The 17,123-nt window shown below is 33.4% G+C and overlaps 1 protein-coding gene across 1 annotated transcript in view; it reads left to right on the top strand.

Annotated features, from left to right (window-relative positions):
- GALNT13 (polypeptide N-acetylgalactosaminyltransferase 13) overlaps window positions 1-17,123 on the top strand; it is a 596,785-nt gene that overhangs the window by 69,584 nt on the left and 510,078 nt on the right. Inside the window, 1 exon segment of the mRNA XM_017523193.2 lies at window positions 2,246-2,491. Coding sequence (XP_017378682.1) covers window positions 2,350-2,491 — 142 coding nt within the window. The 5' untranslated portion in view covers window positions 2,246-2,349.

Below are 17,123 nucleotides of genomic sequence, written 5' to 3'. Positions count from 1 at the left end.
AATTAATACTAAGTGATTTCAGATTTTCTATTATAATATTCTTCATTTTTCTTAAACAATTTTTAAAATTCTTTATCCTGCTTAAGCCTCACAATATTTTGTGAGATGGATGGGGCAAGAAATATAAGCAAATAAAACACTGAGTAGCAAGATATCTACCTAAAGTCATCCCTTTGTTTGATGAAAGAGCCAGGGATGGTGCTGTCTACATCTTCCAGGATCATTTATGTATAAGGTACTCCTTCTAAACTTAGGGATAGCCAGGTAGTGACCATCAGTGTTATATGTACTTCTCTATGGGATTGTTTTCTACAATAAACTGAAAATACCCTATCTTTGGTTCTAAAACAGAAAATTTGATAGCTTAAATTGTTTCATATCTCAAATTTAGAAAAGCGTGGACACAGTAACAGGAAATAAATATGGGAGAATTAATCTCTTATTATCAGTTTACAGGCTGATTTCCAATATTTAGCTATCATTTTTATAGAGAATTAAAGTTGAAATGAAACAAAGTATATAATAACATGTCACTTTTTTCTAAGAAAAAAAAAACCCAAATGTCATGGAATCTGTGTTTAGATTTACATATATCGCTCAATTTTTAATATATATATTGAGTAAATGTAAATGTAACTTTGTTACTAAAACAAAATCTGTTACAATTATTTTTTAACTGACATTTCATGTGAATTTTGAATTTTTTGCTAGTTTAGGTTGGTTATAACAGGCAACAGAATTTCTTTTGCTTTTTTGTGCTGTCAGCTTCTGTTAATTTAAAGAGCTTGTGCTCAGCAAATTATACTTTGATGTTATTCTTTTGAGACAAACGTTTATGAAGTATTTCAAGTGTCTTTGTACTTAATTCTGTTCACCCCAGATAGCTCTGTCAAAACTTTGTCACTTATCTAATTGTCATCAATAAGTTTATATTTTACTTGATGTTATTTGAAATGTAACAAATGGTATCAGATTATGTTTCATCTGATTTAGTTACTTTATACATATAAATTGATTAACCAGTTAAACAAATGTAGTAGTATAAATAAAACAAATATGTATAATGTATTAATTCTGTACTTTGAATATCTCTTAATAATTATGTACATATCTATACCCTTTAGAATTCTTGCTCCAATAATTATAAATCATTTATATTAATATGATTTACTCCTCTGATAAATTATTTGGATGCTTGCTATCTATTTTAAATACACATCTATTGTGGATATTTTCTATGCAGATCAGGTGGGATTTTGGAGGCTAAGTAATATTTGATTTGTGTATTGTAATTACTCTACTTGAGAATTGAAGGACAATTTTTTCTTTTATATATATTTATTTATTTTATTTTTATTTATTTATTTTTTTTGAGACAGAGTGTCACTCTTGTCACCCAGGCTAGAATGCAATGGTGTGATCTTGGCTGACTGCAACCTTCACCTCCCAGTTTCAAGTGATTCTCCTGCCTCAGCCTCATGTGTAGCTGGGATTGCAGCATGTGCCACCATGCCTGGCTAATTTTTGTAATTTTAGTAGGGAGAGGTTTCACCATGTTGGCCAGGCTGATCTCGAATTACTGACCTCATGTGATCCACCTGCCTTGGCCTCCCAAAGTACTGGGATTACAGGCGTGAGCCACCATGCTCAGCTCTGTTTTATATTTTAATAATTATCTGTTCTGCAAGATGCTTTATAAGTATCATCTTATATAATCCTCATAACAAATGAGATTTAGGTTTGGCACTTCTGTCCTCATTACACATATGAGGAAACTATGGCTTAGAAAGTCTTCCATTCCTAGGAAATGTGTAGACCCAGATGTGTCTGTCTATAAAGGCCAGATCTTACTCACTATAATATATTGTATCCCAGATGATTTCCATTTCAGTGTTATTGGCCAGTCAGAAATACTGAATTAGACTAAAGTCAGAATTGCACTATTTGACAGCCTGATGCCATAAAGAATATCATGATAAGACTTTAAGGTAATTACAATACCACTTGAAGAAATCAAATAGTTTGTCAAGGGCCTAGTAGAAAAGTGGCAGATCTAGTATTAGGTATTGAAATGTTAGTCAACTAGCTTGCTTTCAACTTTCATTTATTTAGGCTTTTAATTTTGGATTTGAAGGCTTAAGTGCTGATGTATTTGAAAACATCCATTAAGTCATACATTTCATATTATATGTTCTTTATGCAAATGTGTACAATTAATGAAATTTTCTTCTCTTTTTTAATGCAGTGGAATGCATCCTGCTTTATTCTTGGAGTTCACCTGTGTGGCCTGGATTTATCACAGTAGCATTTGTCTTCAATCTGTGTGTTAACTAAAAATCAAGGAAAGACATGAGGAGATTTGTTTACTGCAAGGTGGTTCTAGCCACTTCACTGATGTGGGTTCTTGTTGATGTCTTCTTACTGCTGTACTTCAGTGAATGTAACAAATGTGATGAGAAGAAGGAGCGATCTCTGCTGCCTGCATTGAGGGGTAAGTGCTCATGAAGCAAATATTGTTTTTATAGAGATGAGAAGAGTGGTGACTTGACAAAATAAGAAACTTCAGAATCAGAAGAGTTTTGCCTTAGTGAGTTAGAAGAATATATAGCAGCACTATTAATACACATTTAACCATGGAGAAGTTACTTTACCTTTCTTGGTCTTTGGTGCCTTCTTGGAAGAAATGAGAAGAGTTTGCTAACCTCTAAGATACCATTCAACCTAATAAAGTCCAGTGTTCTATGACTATATGAAAAGCACAGTTTAGTGAACATTCAAACTGGGCAGAATTTTAAATCTAGGCTCCGAGAAGCCAAAAGCCTTTAAAGACCAAGCACATAACATAAAACAGAAAAAATGCTGAAGTGAGACAGGTGGCGATGGTAGCAAACGAACTGTGCATGAATGATACCACTGAAGACTTCCAAAACAGTTGAAATAAAACAACCAATTTTTAAAACAAAACACATGGTGGTATTCAGATTCACCAGATTGCTGGCTGTATGTTAAGTGAAAAGATAATTTCAAGTCTACTACAAAATTACTTTAATTCAGTATTTTCCTCTTGAGGGACCAGTTTCAAAGACTAAATATGAATATAAACATAATAATGTGTATGAATGGTTATTTATCAAGTAAAGGCATAGAGATTTGTTTTCTGCGAAGCTATTCCAGTTTTCTGTATGCTTTCATTTTTGTTGACTTCAAGATCTATAAATATATTTCTAAAATACTTTTAAAGTGTAAGAGTACTCAAAATTAGTTTTATTCTCATTGAACTAACATATTCTTTGGCATAAGTTTTCTTCATAAATCTGACAACAGGCAAACTTCAATCGAAGTTTGATGAAATGTTTGTACTTTTTGAAAAAGTGAATCTAAATTATCAAGGTGAGATTTTCATTTATTTAATGAATGTGATCTGCTTTTAATGTTATAGATACTTTTGAGATTATTAAACAAAATAATAAGCAGAATTTCATTAACACTATCAGATTATATGAAGTTTAGGAAAACAGAAGAGCATTTCCAAAATTCAATTTTTGTTCAAAGAGTACTTTAGATATGTTGAGTTTGCTTTAGATTGCAAAAATACTCTTGTTCAATTGGAGAAATTCTGAATAGCTTTCTTTTTAGAAAAAATAAATCTTTCATTTTAGTTTTTGACTAATACAAATAATTTTCAAAAATACTTTGGAAGTGACTGATTCTAGACCCGCTTAAGTGGCTTGCATTCTTTTTGTTGTTGTTTGTTTGTTTTTAATGCCTTGATACTACAATTATTCTGAGAGGGGAACATTATGAGTCCACCAGTTTTTAACAATGAACATGGGGAATGATTTACTGATCTTTCATTAAAACCCCAGAATTCATCAGCCTTCTCAGCTTCTTTGTCAGAATCAGTTGAGTTGATACTTGGCTGAAAGTAAAAAGTGTTTCTGATGGATTACATCAGTTTGGAATGATCATTCTGTCATTTGTTGAAGGAAACCATCTAGGTTGGCCACAAAAAAATGTTATAATCCGATTCAGCAAAACTTTGATAGCCTTTTCTGCATGTAACAAAAAGTTATAGTTTTGCTGATTTATGTCCTTAATGCTCCTTAGGTCTTAAATCTCAAAATGTGAAATTTAACAATGGAAGGCAAAAGTAATAACTTTTCTTTTTACTTAAATTGTAAAACTAAACTATTGTTCTCCTTGCTTACAAGACTTGTTATTTTAGTTCTTTCGTGTTGTTAAAAAATATAGACTTGGTGGCTAACAAAGAACAGAAATTTATTTCTTACAATTTTGGGGACTGGGGATTCCAAGATCAAGGTGCTAACAGATACAATGTCTGATAAGGGCCTGTCTTCCTGTTAACCTCACATGGCAGAATAGTTGAGGAACCTCTCTGGGGCATACTTTATAAGGGCACTAATTCTATTCCTGAGGGTTCCGTCTTCATGACGAAATCACCCCCTACAAAGGCCCCAACTCCTAATATCATCACTCTGAAGTTAAGATTTCAGTATATGAATTTTGCTGAGACATAAGCATTCAGTCCATTGTACTAGTTTAGTTTTACATTGATATTATTTGTCTTGAATAAATGGAAAATAGACTTGAGGGTTTTAATTTCATTTTCAGTTGTGACTTATTACTTCAGAATTTTACTTTCAGAATTTGCACCATGTATTCAAAATATTTTATTTGTAAGCAGATGATGCTGTGCAAAGTGTACCTAACTGAAATTTTGATGTTTGAAGTCTGCTAAAAACAGGCTTTTTTTAAGTTAAAAAAAGATTCTTCTGAACTTGTGCATCTCCATTATAAAAGCAAAGGTTTTGGAGTAGGCAGCTTCTAAGATCCTTTATATGTCTAAATTAAAAAAAAAAATTCCTAAGGACCCAATGTTAGCATATACTATTAATTTTTGAGATATTTTCATTCATTAATTCACTCATCAATTAATTACTTAGTAAGTTGTTACTGTATGCAAATCCTGGGGTTATAACTGAGGTCCCTGATGTTTGGGACATAAAGGAACAAGGCTCCCACCTGCCATGGAGCTTAAAGTCAAATATATACTAAGCATTTTTCTTTTTCTATATGTATTTATGTGACTCATGTGTGTGTGTGTGTCTGTGTCTGTGTGTAGTCATGTGCCATATAATGATTTTTTTGTCAACAACTGCTTGCATATATAATGGTGGCCCTATAATATTTTAAAATATAATGATCAGTGATGTTAAGCTTTTTTTCTTATGATTATTGGCTGCATGTATGCCTTCTTTTGAGAAGTGTCTGTTCATGTCCTTTGCCCACTTTTTAATGGTTTTTATCTTGTAAATTTGGTTAAGTTCCTTATAGATGCTGGGTATTAGACTTTTGTCAGATGCATAGATTGCAAAAATTTTCTCCCATTCTGTAGGTTGTCTGTTTACTCCATTGTTAGTTTCTTTTGCTGTGCAGAGGTTTTTAGTTTAATTAGGTCCAATTTGTCAGTTTTTGCTTGTTGCAATTGCTTTTGGTATCTTCATTATGAAATCTTAGTGTGTGCTCATGTCCTGAATGGTGTTAATCAAGTTGTCTTCCAGGATTATTACAGTTTTGGGTTTTATGTTCAAGTCTTTAATTATGTAATGAATGACTGAATATATATTAAACTAAAAATGTAAAATAAGTTAGAAATGATTACAAAACAAAATTGATATTAGCATCAGGAAGAAGAAGACGAACTCGGATCTAGAGTTTTAGATAAAACTTCTCAAGCCAGGCATGGTAGTTTGTACCTGTAATTCCAGGTACTCAGAAAGCTGAGGTTAAGGATTGCTTGAGTTCAGGAGTTTGAGTCCAGGATGGGCAATATAGTGAGACTCCATCTCAAAAAAGAAAAAAAAAAAAGAACCTTCAGAAGAGCTGTAACATTAAAATTGAGGTTTACAAGCTTAGAGTAGGAAATAACTAGTAAAAAGCAAAAAACAAAAACAAAAAAACCTAAAATTTTAAAGAAATCATAAAGATTCCAGTAAACCCAGGTTACTTATAAAGGAGAAAAATACAGAGTGGGGATTTCACAAGTAACAGCTCTTAAAGTGTAGAGTAATTAAGGCTATGTAATTGGAACAGAGAAGCACAGGGGGAGACAAGTTGTCTGAAGGAAAAGAATTAGCCCCCGGATGTCAAACCACATATGTTTCAAACCTTCAATATATGACAAGAGAGGCACTGCGGATCAATGGGAAAAGAGAGGCTGTTCAATAAGTGGAACTGAGAATAAAATGGTAATCCATGTGGAAAGAGATAAAATTGGATGCCTAACTCATGTTGAAACATTTGGGCTTAGGACTTAAAATGTCAAAAACAAAACTAAAACTTTTGCAGAAAAATATTTAGACAGCTATAAGACATTGGAATAAAAAAATTCTTAAAAAATAAAAAATTACAAAAAATATTGATAAATTTGACTATATTAAACTTGAGAAAGTTAGTTCATTCAAATGTACCTTAAGGAAGGTAAAAAGAGAAGTTAAAAATTGTCGAATATATTTAAAGAAAACACAATTGACAAATTATTAAGTATATATAAATAACTTTGTATATATCAAGTATATATAAAATTTTTCTATAATAAGAGAAGCCCAAATTACCCAATAGAAAAATGTGGGCAACAGAAATGAGGTGATACTTCATAGAAAATGAAATGCTTATGGGAAATAAACTTGTGAAGATATAATTAACAGCAGCTGTACTTGACAAAATGCAGATTGGGATAAAGTGATGATGTATCACTTATATGTAGTTGGTAAAAACTAAAAATGGCTGATAATATCAATATCTAATTGGGCATTATCTCTGAAATCCAAACATTGATATATAATTCAGCACTTACAGTCATATACCCAAGAAAATTTCTACATAAACAAAATGTCCATAGCACTACTATTCATACAAATAAAGCCTGAAAATGGCTGATCAATCTATTAGTGGAAAAGTTGATGAATAAATGTTAGTATATCAGTAGAAGGAAATCTTATATAGTGGTTAAAATGAATGAACTTCAGAGACTTTCATCATGATTGAATCTTGAACATATAATAGCAAATTATGTACAAAAAGTACCTATTGGGTACTATGTTCACATCCCGGGTGACGGGATAATTTGTACCTCAAACCTGAGCATCACACAATATATCCATGTAACAGACTTGTACATATACCCCTGAATCCAGAATAAAATTGTAAAAAGGAAAAAAGTTATATCATTCAAAGATTATATATAGTATAATAACGTTTAAAATGCTAAAATAACTAAAATTTTAAAAAATAATAGAATTTAAGAATATAAAGAGATACAATAAAACTACAAAACCCAAGCAAGGCTTATTATGAATATGGGAATTACGAGGTTGTCTGTATTGTGTGGAGGAGATTGGGGTATGAGGTGGGGGTGAACATTTTGACTAAAGTAGAGTATTATTACAGTCCTAGACTTGATTTGGATATGGGCTTGACGTGTCTTTTTCATTATATGGGTAACTAAATGAATGAATAATATATACTGAATGGATTTTAGAAGTGGGAAGTCACTGAATGGACTTAAAAATCAAAACAAACAGGATCAGACTTGTGTCACAGAAAGATTGCTGTGGATACAATTTAGAGAATGGACTGCAGAAGAGCTGTTCTATCCAGAGGGTCTGGGTAGGAGGCTGTGGCAGTATTCCATGTATTCTGTGTAGGAAATGATGCCTGCTTAGAGCAAAATAGTGCTAAATGAGGTATGAGAGAAGCAGGAAACATCAAGAGGCATTTAAGATATGAGAGTAAAAGAGCTGGATACTTGCTTGATACTGGCAGATGTAGGAGAAGCGAGTTTCAAGGTCAGGTCTCTGGATTTTTGCAGGACTTTGTTTGATCCAGTCTCCTGAGAGAAAGAAGAATGTAGGAGATGATTTGAGGGTAGACATTGAGTTTATTTTGGACATGTTGAATTTGAAATGCCTGTTAGGCCTCTGAAAGGGACTGTTCAGTAGGAAGTTGGCTACATAATTGAACTCTAAATAACAAACTTAAAAAATAAAAGAGTCACTTTAATGGAAATTTTTCTAAAATGGATTACATTATCATCTCCTTTTTAAAGATGAAGTTTATGGACTATAATGGAATATTTATTACAGAGTCAGTATTATCATTTTACACATCAATTATTGAATCATGCTGTAAAAAGGAAATGATTTCAGGGACTTTATGGGAGGATGTAGACCTATTCCAATATTAGATACAGACCCATGAACATGATTTGTTTTTCTGTTCTTCTAAAGGACTGCTCTTGGGTAAGGTAAGTACTTGTTAGGGGATGATATTAACCCTTTTGTGCCACTCTGATGCCACCTGGAATTAAAGTGCACCAAAAACATTTCAAATTCATAAGTGGTATGGAATACTAAGTGCTGCCACTCCCATTCTGGCAGAGTTAGAATAGGTATTTGAGAGTATAGGTATTTAAAAAGGCCATTGATGCCACAGTGCATCTGCAAAGACTTTGTGGAAATTTGAGGGCATGTGGTAGGTTTGTATGGGCATTATGACATAGTGAATCCCTGTCCTGGCTCCCCAACTTACGGCCTATATTCTCAGGCAAGTAGATTAATCTCTCTGGGCCTCAGTTGCAATATGTAATATGAAATGAATATGAACCATGATTTTTAAAATCATACCAGTCCAAAGTGAATGATTATATGTTTCTAGCTTTAAGAAAATAAGCCTATAGAAAACCAACTACTTTATTATCTAGCTTTTGGTTAGTCTATAGATACTATTTGGTTTGAGATGAGAAATGGTCCTACAGAGATGACATAATGGGAAGGGATCTGCTTAGAAACTCCAGCGGTTTCTTATCACAGAGGGCAAAAGGGACATAATGTTATGATATGTATTAGTTGGGGCTCTCTAGAGGGACAGAACTAATAGGATAGATGTATAAATAAAGGGGAGTTTATTAAGGAGTATTGACTGACACAATCACAAGGCGAAGTCCCACAATAGATCGTCTGCAAGCTGAGGAGCAAGAAAACCAGTCCAAGTCCCAAAACCTCAAAAGTAGGAAAGGTGACAGTGCAGCCTTCAATCTGTGGTTGAAGTTCCAACAGCCCCTGACAAACCATTGGTGTAAATCTAAGAGTCCAAAAGCTGAAGAACTTGGTGTTCAATGTTCGAGGGCAGGAAGCATCCACTACAGAAGATGAAGGCCAAAAGACTTAGCCAGTCTAGTACTTCCACTTTCCTTTGCCTGCTTTATCATAGCCTGATGGCAGCTGATTAGATGGTGCCCATCCAAATTGAGGGTGGGTCTGCCTTTCCTAGTCCACTGACTCAAATGTTAATCTCATTTGGCAACACCCTCACAGACACACCCAGGAACAAAATCTTGCATCCTTTAATCCAATCAAGTTAATACTCAATATTAACTTCCCATGATATTCTAGAAGGCAAGGAAACCTACCTTTCTTTGTCTTATTCTGAACCTTAAACATATGACATATGCATAGAAAATGAAATGAAATGTACTTGAAAAAGGGGAAAAATGACAGAGAAAGAATTTCTGATTTTATAGAAAAAGATGCATACATTAGTCAATAGTAACACAGTAATACTTTTAAGTATCAACTATTGTAAATTATTTACAAGTGCTACATTAGTAAATTCTCATTAAAAATCTGTAAAGTTGGCATTATTATTATTATTTTACATATGAGGAACTAAGGCAAAGAGAGGGTAAAGATGTCTTCCAGAACTTTTACAACCAATGGAACAAGCTTTGGTTGTTTTAGTATAAGTTCACAATATAATTCTGCCATTAGTAAATGCTAGTTTTCATTGGAATTCAAGTATTGTGTTTCCATTTGGATACCAGTGTGGAGATACACATTCTGAAAACTCAATGTTTTGTCTTTATTCTCAGAGACACTCTACACTCTCCAGATCTCCTTAGCCAGTAGGATGTGTAAATCTTAGCCTGGAAAATATTTACTAGTGATCATTCTGCTTGCAGATAATTAGTAAGACAGTCACTACCTTCTCTGGCATTTTAAGGTTTGCAGTTACTCTTACTTTTGTTTCTCATACCTCCCCAATACTGCTCTGAATTGGGGAATATCAAGAAAATGAGTGGAATTGCTGACCAATGATTTCAGTTCAAAATCTCTACATTTTTCTTGGTGCTGCCAGGGAGGCTAAAGTTTCTTCTCATAAATCCAGGGAGACAGGTGGCCTTGCTCTATTGCATGTTTGACAGTAGGCTATTGTGTCAGCCGTTTCCTTTTTTGCTTTTAAAATTATCTCCTCCTTATAGCCATGCATTCATTTATTAAAGAGGAAATGTTTGCTGATTTTGTCTGATTAATCTTTGATGCTTTGGGGGAGAATTCCTGTGTTTACAGATGGAAAAACTAAAGACTGGTGAATTAAAGCAATAAAACTAAAAGCATATTTTTAAAATGTATGGCTTCATCCTTTGCAGGATAGGTAGAAGGGTATGATTGATTACAATGCATTGTCAGTATTGGAATAGCCCTTAATATATTCTTATAACCACTGGAATGTTCAGATTATAATACTTGTAATCTTAAAAAAGTGGAATATATCAACATGATTAATTTGGATTAAGGGCATATATGTCCCAGATAATTTTCAATCAGTTCTGTATACAGCTTACAAAAATAATAGGCCTTATAAAATTTTGAGCTCTGATATTTGCTTTTCTCTTTCATACTCTTATCCACAATTCACTCTGACCCATTTGCTCTTCTACACAGGCATAGTAATGTCAGGAATAACAACAAATTATCAATATTATAATGTATTTTAATAAATATATTGTAATAATCATTTATTAAAATAAATAGTGAACAATTATTGAGTTTACTATGCTAGGTGCTTTACAAGCATTTTCTGTAATTTCAAAAGCAGCATTAAAAGAAGGTCCTATTATTGTGCTTATTTATGTATGAGAAACTGGACTATGGAAAGGTTAATTAAATTCCCCAAGGTTACAGACCTCTAGTAAGAGGGAAGAAAGGACTCACAGCTGGTTTGTCAGACTTTTGAGCCCATATGTTGAAACAGTAAACTGCTGTGCCCCTGGCCCAGGCATGCCTAGACTCCTTTTAGCCAAAGTAATCATAATATTTATACACTATGTAGGAAATATTTATATCAACGGGAGTATTTCTGAAGGACATAGACATGGCCATTGACTTTGGGTAAAATATGTCTTATTTAATAGGAAAGTGAAAAGTACCTTTGTCAGTCTCACCTAGCCTTATTTCGAACTAGCAATTTTGCATTTATTGAGTCTATAAAGCGTACTGATTAATTTAGATTACAGTTTTTTTTTCATCAGTGAGTTTTGGGGGCAACCTAACAAGTCTTAGAAAAACTAGTTAAAAATTGAAAGCAATAGTGAAACACCAATTTTCCCCCAAATCTTAATAAAAATAATTGATACCATTCATTCATTCAGTAGAGGTACGAGAGATATGATGCATATATAAATAATATATTACAAAACAGAAAGTGATGTCTACTGTAAGAGAGGTACCAAATAAACTGTAAGAGTTAAGAGGTCTTGAAATATGAGAGTTTTATGGACTTGTGAAAATTGGGAGAGAAGGGATAGCAGAAGGAAGTGAACTACTAGGAGAAGCATGTTGCCTTTCCCAAAATAAGGATATAAGAAGTCAGTGAATTAGTTGATAGGAGCAGAATCATACATAAAAGCGTTTCTAGATCGTAGGTTGAACATTTGGAGAAAGACAGATTTTAAAGGACTGAGTGCTAGGGAAAGGAATTTTAACCTTGTTCTCTAGGAAAAGGGATCATTGATGGTTTCTCTAAAAAAAAAGTGTGGATTTGATGCTGGCAGGCAAGCCCCAAAGTGGATCTTAGATTGTAAAGGTTCTTGGTTTACCCAGAAAAGAATTCAAGGGCAAGCAAGCCACAGGTGGAAGAAAACAGTTTTATTAAACAGGCAGTGATATAGCTCTGGTGGGGTTACAGCTCTGTGACTGCCAAGGAGTACTTTCCCACTTTTACTCTCATCTGTCTAAAAACATCCAGCTGGCTACAATTCCCCTGACTTGAAATCCTCTGGCTCTGGGGGCCCTACCAAGGGACACGATGGACCCAGAGCAGGCAGCACACCTACTCTAGCATTGGTACAGGACAAAATAAAAGCTTGGCATAAACACTGCCTTCAGCATACCCTAACAAAAAAGGTGGAATACAAAAACAAAAACAAAAAAAAACAAAATCAAAATCCATAGGCCAAAGGGAACGGAGTTGGGCAGGCGCCATGCAAGCCTCAAAACCCTAAAAAACCAAAAGCCAAAATGAGGTTACACATCAAGGAACACTGATAGCATACAATTAAGCTATGTTGGGAGATAACACCGCTCCCACAGACTTCTAAGATAAAATGCTTTAGCATTAGGCCACAACAGCATTCATAATCAGAGTAGAAAATTTCAAAGGATCTAACAAAACAGATAAAGAAGAGAGCTACAAGAATCTGAGATTTCAAAGGAAATAGATCACAGGATTGAAAATAAAAATTTTGGTAATTTAGAAAATTAATACCTTAAGAAAATTTGGTTCAGACACAGAAACCATTTTCTAAAAAGTCTGTTATAGACAATTTCCTTTTAATACTTCCATACATTCATCTTTACAAACTGTATCAAGACTTACGCAGATCATCTATAACATGCATGAATGTTCTGACCTGTTCTATACTGCTTATTTCTTAAATAACCAGTGATTTTACTTTAGGACAAGAATTTACTATACGAGATCCCTTCTTTTATGAAATTATTCTTTCTTTATATCCTTCCTTGCCATATAATAACAAATCTTCTATTCATGATGTTCTCTACATCTCTCTTTTTTACTCACTGGTTCCCTCATATTTTGGACCTCCCTTTTAATAACATCCAAATTAGACAAAATTATTTTTCCCAATAAAGAATACATTTTTTGGCACATTTTATATAAAACTAGGAAGTAAGAAATCCTCAACTGCCCACCAGACACTGGCATTCAAAGATAAGTATCATTCTATCATTTTAAGACTTTAAACCACATAATAAGCTCACTATTTAAGCATCTATTCCATTCTTTCACTTTTAACAGTTTTATGTAGACTACCTTCAAGAACCAAGATACTGTGCAGATCTAGCCACCATTTAAAGCCATGTTAACCATTTTAAAGCCTATGATCATCAATGATTTACCAAGGTGAAAATCTTAATGCCAAGTTTCAGAAGACATATAATTGTCTTCAAACTAATAAGCTTTGACTAATCTTATTTAATTTATGAACACTTTTATTTATAAAGCAATTTGATAGCATGTTAGACAAAATACACATCACAGTACCTGTATATATACCTAAACAAACACATTAAATAAAGTTACCTATAGAAGGCAACTAGATTAAATTGTTCACAAAATCGGGACCATCTACTTGGCCAAATTTTGTTTGCCCCAGTAGATATGAAAACAGGAAGAGGCAGAGAAGGGGATCAAATAGTATCAAATAACAAAGGGAGAGAGTGAATGGCATTGCTCAAGTGGAGACCCTGGAAACCCTGAGCCACCAAAGAGCTCACCCAACAGTGGAATCACTGAAGAAAAATATTCAGGAAACTGCTTGTCTGCCACTGTGGGAAGGCATCTGCTGGGTCAGTGGTCCAAGACTCCTAATAAAGTTACTTGAACAAGGAAGTTTGTTGGGGCTAGTGGATGAAATTTAGCCCTAGACTTGATGGAGAGCTTATAGTGGGTGCCCAGTTGCTGATTGAATAAAGAATGCATGATAAGCTTAGTACTCTGTTTTCATTACCATAGAGTAGCCATTTTATGTATATAATTAAGAAACTTGATGTAACTTGATATAACATGCATGAATGTGACTTGTTCTATATTGCTTATTTCTTAAATAATCTGTCATTTTACTCTAGGTCAATAATTTACTATATGAGATCCCTTCTTTTATAAAATTACTATTTCTTTATATCCTTCCTTGCCAAATAATAAATCTTCTATCATGATATTCTCTATGTCTCTCTTTTTACTCACTGGTTCCCTTATATTTTGAACCTCCCTTTTAATAACTTCCAAGTTAGACACTCACATACTATAGGCTTAAAAAATTGTTTAGTTTACATACAACCCAAATATAGAATATTTTTCCGGTCCATATAATTTGATTTATAGCTCAAATTGGGCAAATTTATAGCCTAGAGATGATATTTATTCCTTTACAACCTGCCTTGTGTTATACTGTATATACTTTCACTGACTCCATGATACACGTTAGTTTTCATAAGATCACTGCATATTGACATCGTAATATTCAATAAGGTATGAGAGTAAAAAGCAAGTTCTAGACGGAGTAGACGTATCATGTGGAGTATGTGGAATGAATCAGTACATAGAAGACTCAGCAGGAGCACTCAGAAAATAAGATTGAGGAACTTTGAAAAAGATGGAGATGGGTGGTGTATTTGACTTTTGTGTAAAAAGCAGCTAATAAATGGAAACAATAGCAAATGAAAATAAATAGCAAATGAAAATAAAGTAATGTTGGAAAGTTTTAAGAGTGAAAACTTTAAAGAGGAAAACTACTGAACTGCAATTGTAGAACAGAACTTATGGTTTGGCCAATAAGTAAAACTCCATGTAAGTACAGCTTTGAGAATAATTAAGAAACTTTATTTTAAAAATCAAGTTTATTAAGGTATATGATAAAAAGCTCCATTTTAATTGTACATTTTGATGAGTTTGGACAAAGGGATCCCAGATTTAATCTCACAATCATGACTCCCTCTGCACAATGTCCCTTGTACCTCTAGGAAATCCATCATTCCACTCGGGGCCTGATAACCACTGATCAGGTTTTTGTCACTATTGGTTACCTTTGTCCATTCTAGCAAATATGAAAAATTGAATTGTATTACTCAGCATAAGTGTTTTGAGATTAATCATGTATTGGGTGTATCAGTGGTTCTGTTGTATAAAAAATTCTGTTGTATGGTTTCTTTATTTCATGCTCCTATAAGAGAGCATGTGGAATCGGTAATTATTAAAGAACAGAAATTTATTTCTTACACTTTCAGAGGTGTAGAAAGCCAAGATCAAGGTGCCAGCAGGATTGTTCTCTAGTTCCAAGTTGGTGCTTTGTTGCTTTGTTCTCCAAAGAGGAGGAGCATTGTTGTCTTGATGTGCCTATCAATCCTTTTAGTAGTGGCATTAATTCTATTAATTAGGACAGAGGTCTCACTTTTAAACATCTGAAAGTCTCCATCTCCCTATTCCTGCATGCTGAGGGTCAAGTTTCCAACATATGAATTTTGGGGAAACATTCAGAGCATAGCATGTGGCTAGAGTAAAATATCACTATTCTTTCACTAGCTTGTGGACATTTAGGTCGTTTCCCTCTTTTCCTTATTATGAATAAAGCTGCTACATTCATACACAACTCTTTGTGTGGACATATGTTTTCACAACTCTTGGGAAAATACCAAAGTATGGAAGTGCTGAGTCATATGCCAAGTGTATGTTTAATTTTGTGAGATACTGCCAGTCTGTTTTCCCAAGTTGTTAGACTATTTTCTATTCCCATCAGCAATGTAGGAAATATCTAGTTACTTCACATCCTTGCCAACACATCATAGCCAGAATTTTAAGTTTTAGCCATTTTACTAAGTTAATTGTGGTATCTCATTGTGATTTTAATTGGGATTTCTTGGTAACTATTGATATTGAGCATCATTTTCTCTCTTTGTGTGTCTGTGTCTGTGTGTGTGGCCAGACTTCTTTTATGAACTACATTCAATTTGTTCATTTTTGAATTGGATTGCCTGTGGCTTGCCTTTTTTATTTTTCTAAATGGAGTCTTTGAAAGAGCAGAAAGTTTTAACTCTGATGAAATCTAACATATTTTTTTTTTCTTTTATGCTTCTTTTATTGTTCTAGCTAAGAAATCTTTGCCTATGTCAAGGCCATGAAAATTCTTTGTGGAAGATTTATGGTTTTAGATTTTAAGATTTGAGTTAATTTTAGGGCATAGAGGGTGAGGAGAGTCAAAGTTCCTTTTTTTTTTTTTTTTGCCAAAAGAAACCCTCCATTAATTCAAAACTATGTGTCCCTTGAAGTTAAAAAAGGCATGAGTTTTAGAAATAAGAACAGGATTTTCGGCCAGGTCCCAGTGGTTCACGCCTGTTATCCTAGCACTTTCGGAGGCCAAGGGAAGTGGATTGCTTGAGCTCAGAAGTTTGAGACCAGCCTGGGAAACATGGCAAAACTCCATCTCTCCAAAAAACACAAAAATAAGCCAGCCATGGTGGCATATGCCTGTAATTCCAGATACTTGGGAGGCTGAGGCACAAGAATCACTTGAACCTGGGAAGTGGAGGTTGCAGTGAGCCGAGATCATGCCACTGCACTCCTGCCTAGGCAACAGAGCAAGCCTTTGTCTTAAAACAAAACAAACAAACAAAAAGAACAGCATTTTAATATATTATTTTCTTATACATTTTCCTATTCCTAATATGAAAAATTTAGTTATGAATACTGGTTTATTTTTAAAAATTTGTTACATATATGTGACGTTATAAAATTCATTAGATACCAAAAAATATGTAATTGTTACAGACCAAGTCTTCTTTAGGTATTTCATTTAAAGGTAATGAAAAATCTATTTTGTTTAATTTCTTTCAAAAATAGTACTATTTATTTTTCTTGATAATAAAACTAATAAATATTGATTGTAGAAAAAAATTAACATATATATAAATAAAAAAATTAAATTTGAATTCCACCCAGATACTGACCTCACAGTAAAAATAAATTTAATTTTTAAATTAATATAACATGGGCACTTTGTCTTTCATAAGATAGTCTTTAAAAATATGCTTTTAATGGCCAAACAATATTTTATCATATGCCTATATGGTAGTATTCATAACTATCATGAATTTTCATGTAAATTGCATCCAACTTTCTACCACTAAATAATGTTATAAATATATTTATAAAGTTATCTTTGAAAATGTGACTGATTTTTTATCTAATGT

The sequence above is a fragment of the Cebus imitator genome, unplaced genomic scaffold, assembly GCF_001604975.1.
Source record: "Cebus imitator isolate Cc_AM_T3 unplaced genomic scaffold, Cebus_imitator-1.0 Scaffold27, whole genome shotgun sequence".
NCBI classification, from domain to species: Eukaryota; Metazoa; Chordata; class Mammalia; order Primates; family Cebidae; genus Cebus; species Cebus imitator.
This window is presented reverse-complemented; position numbering and strand designations above follow the sequence as displayed.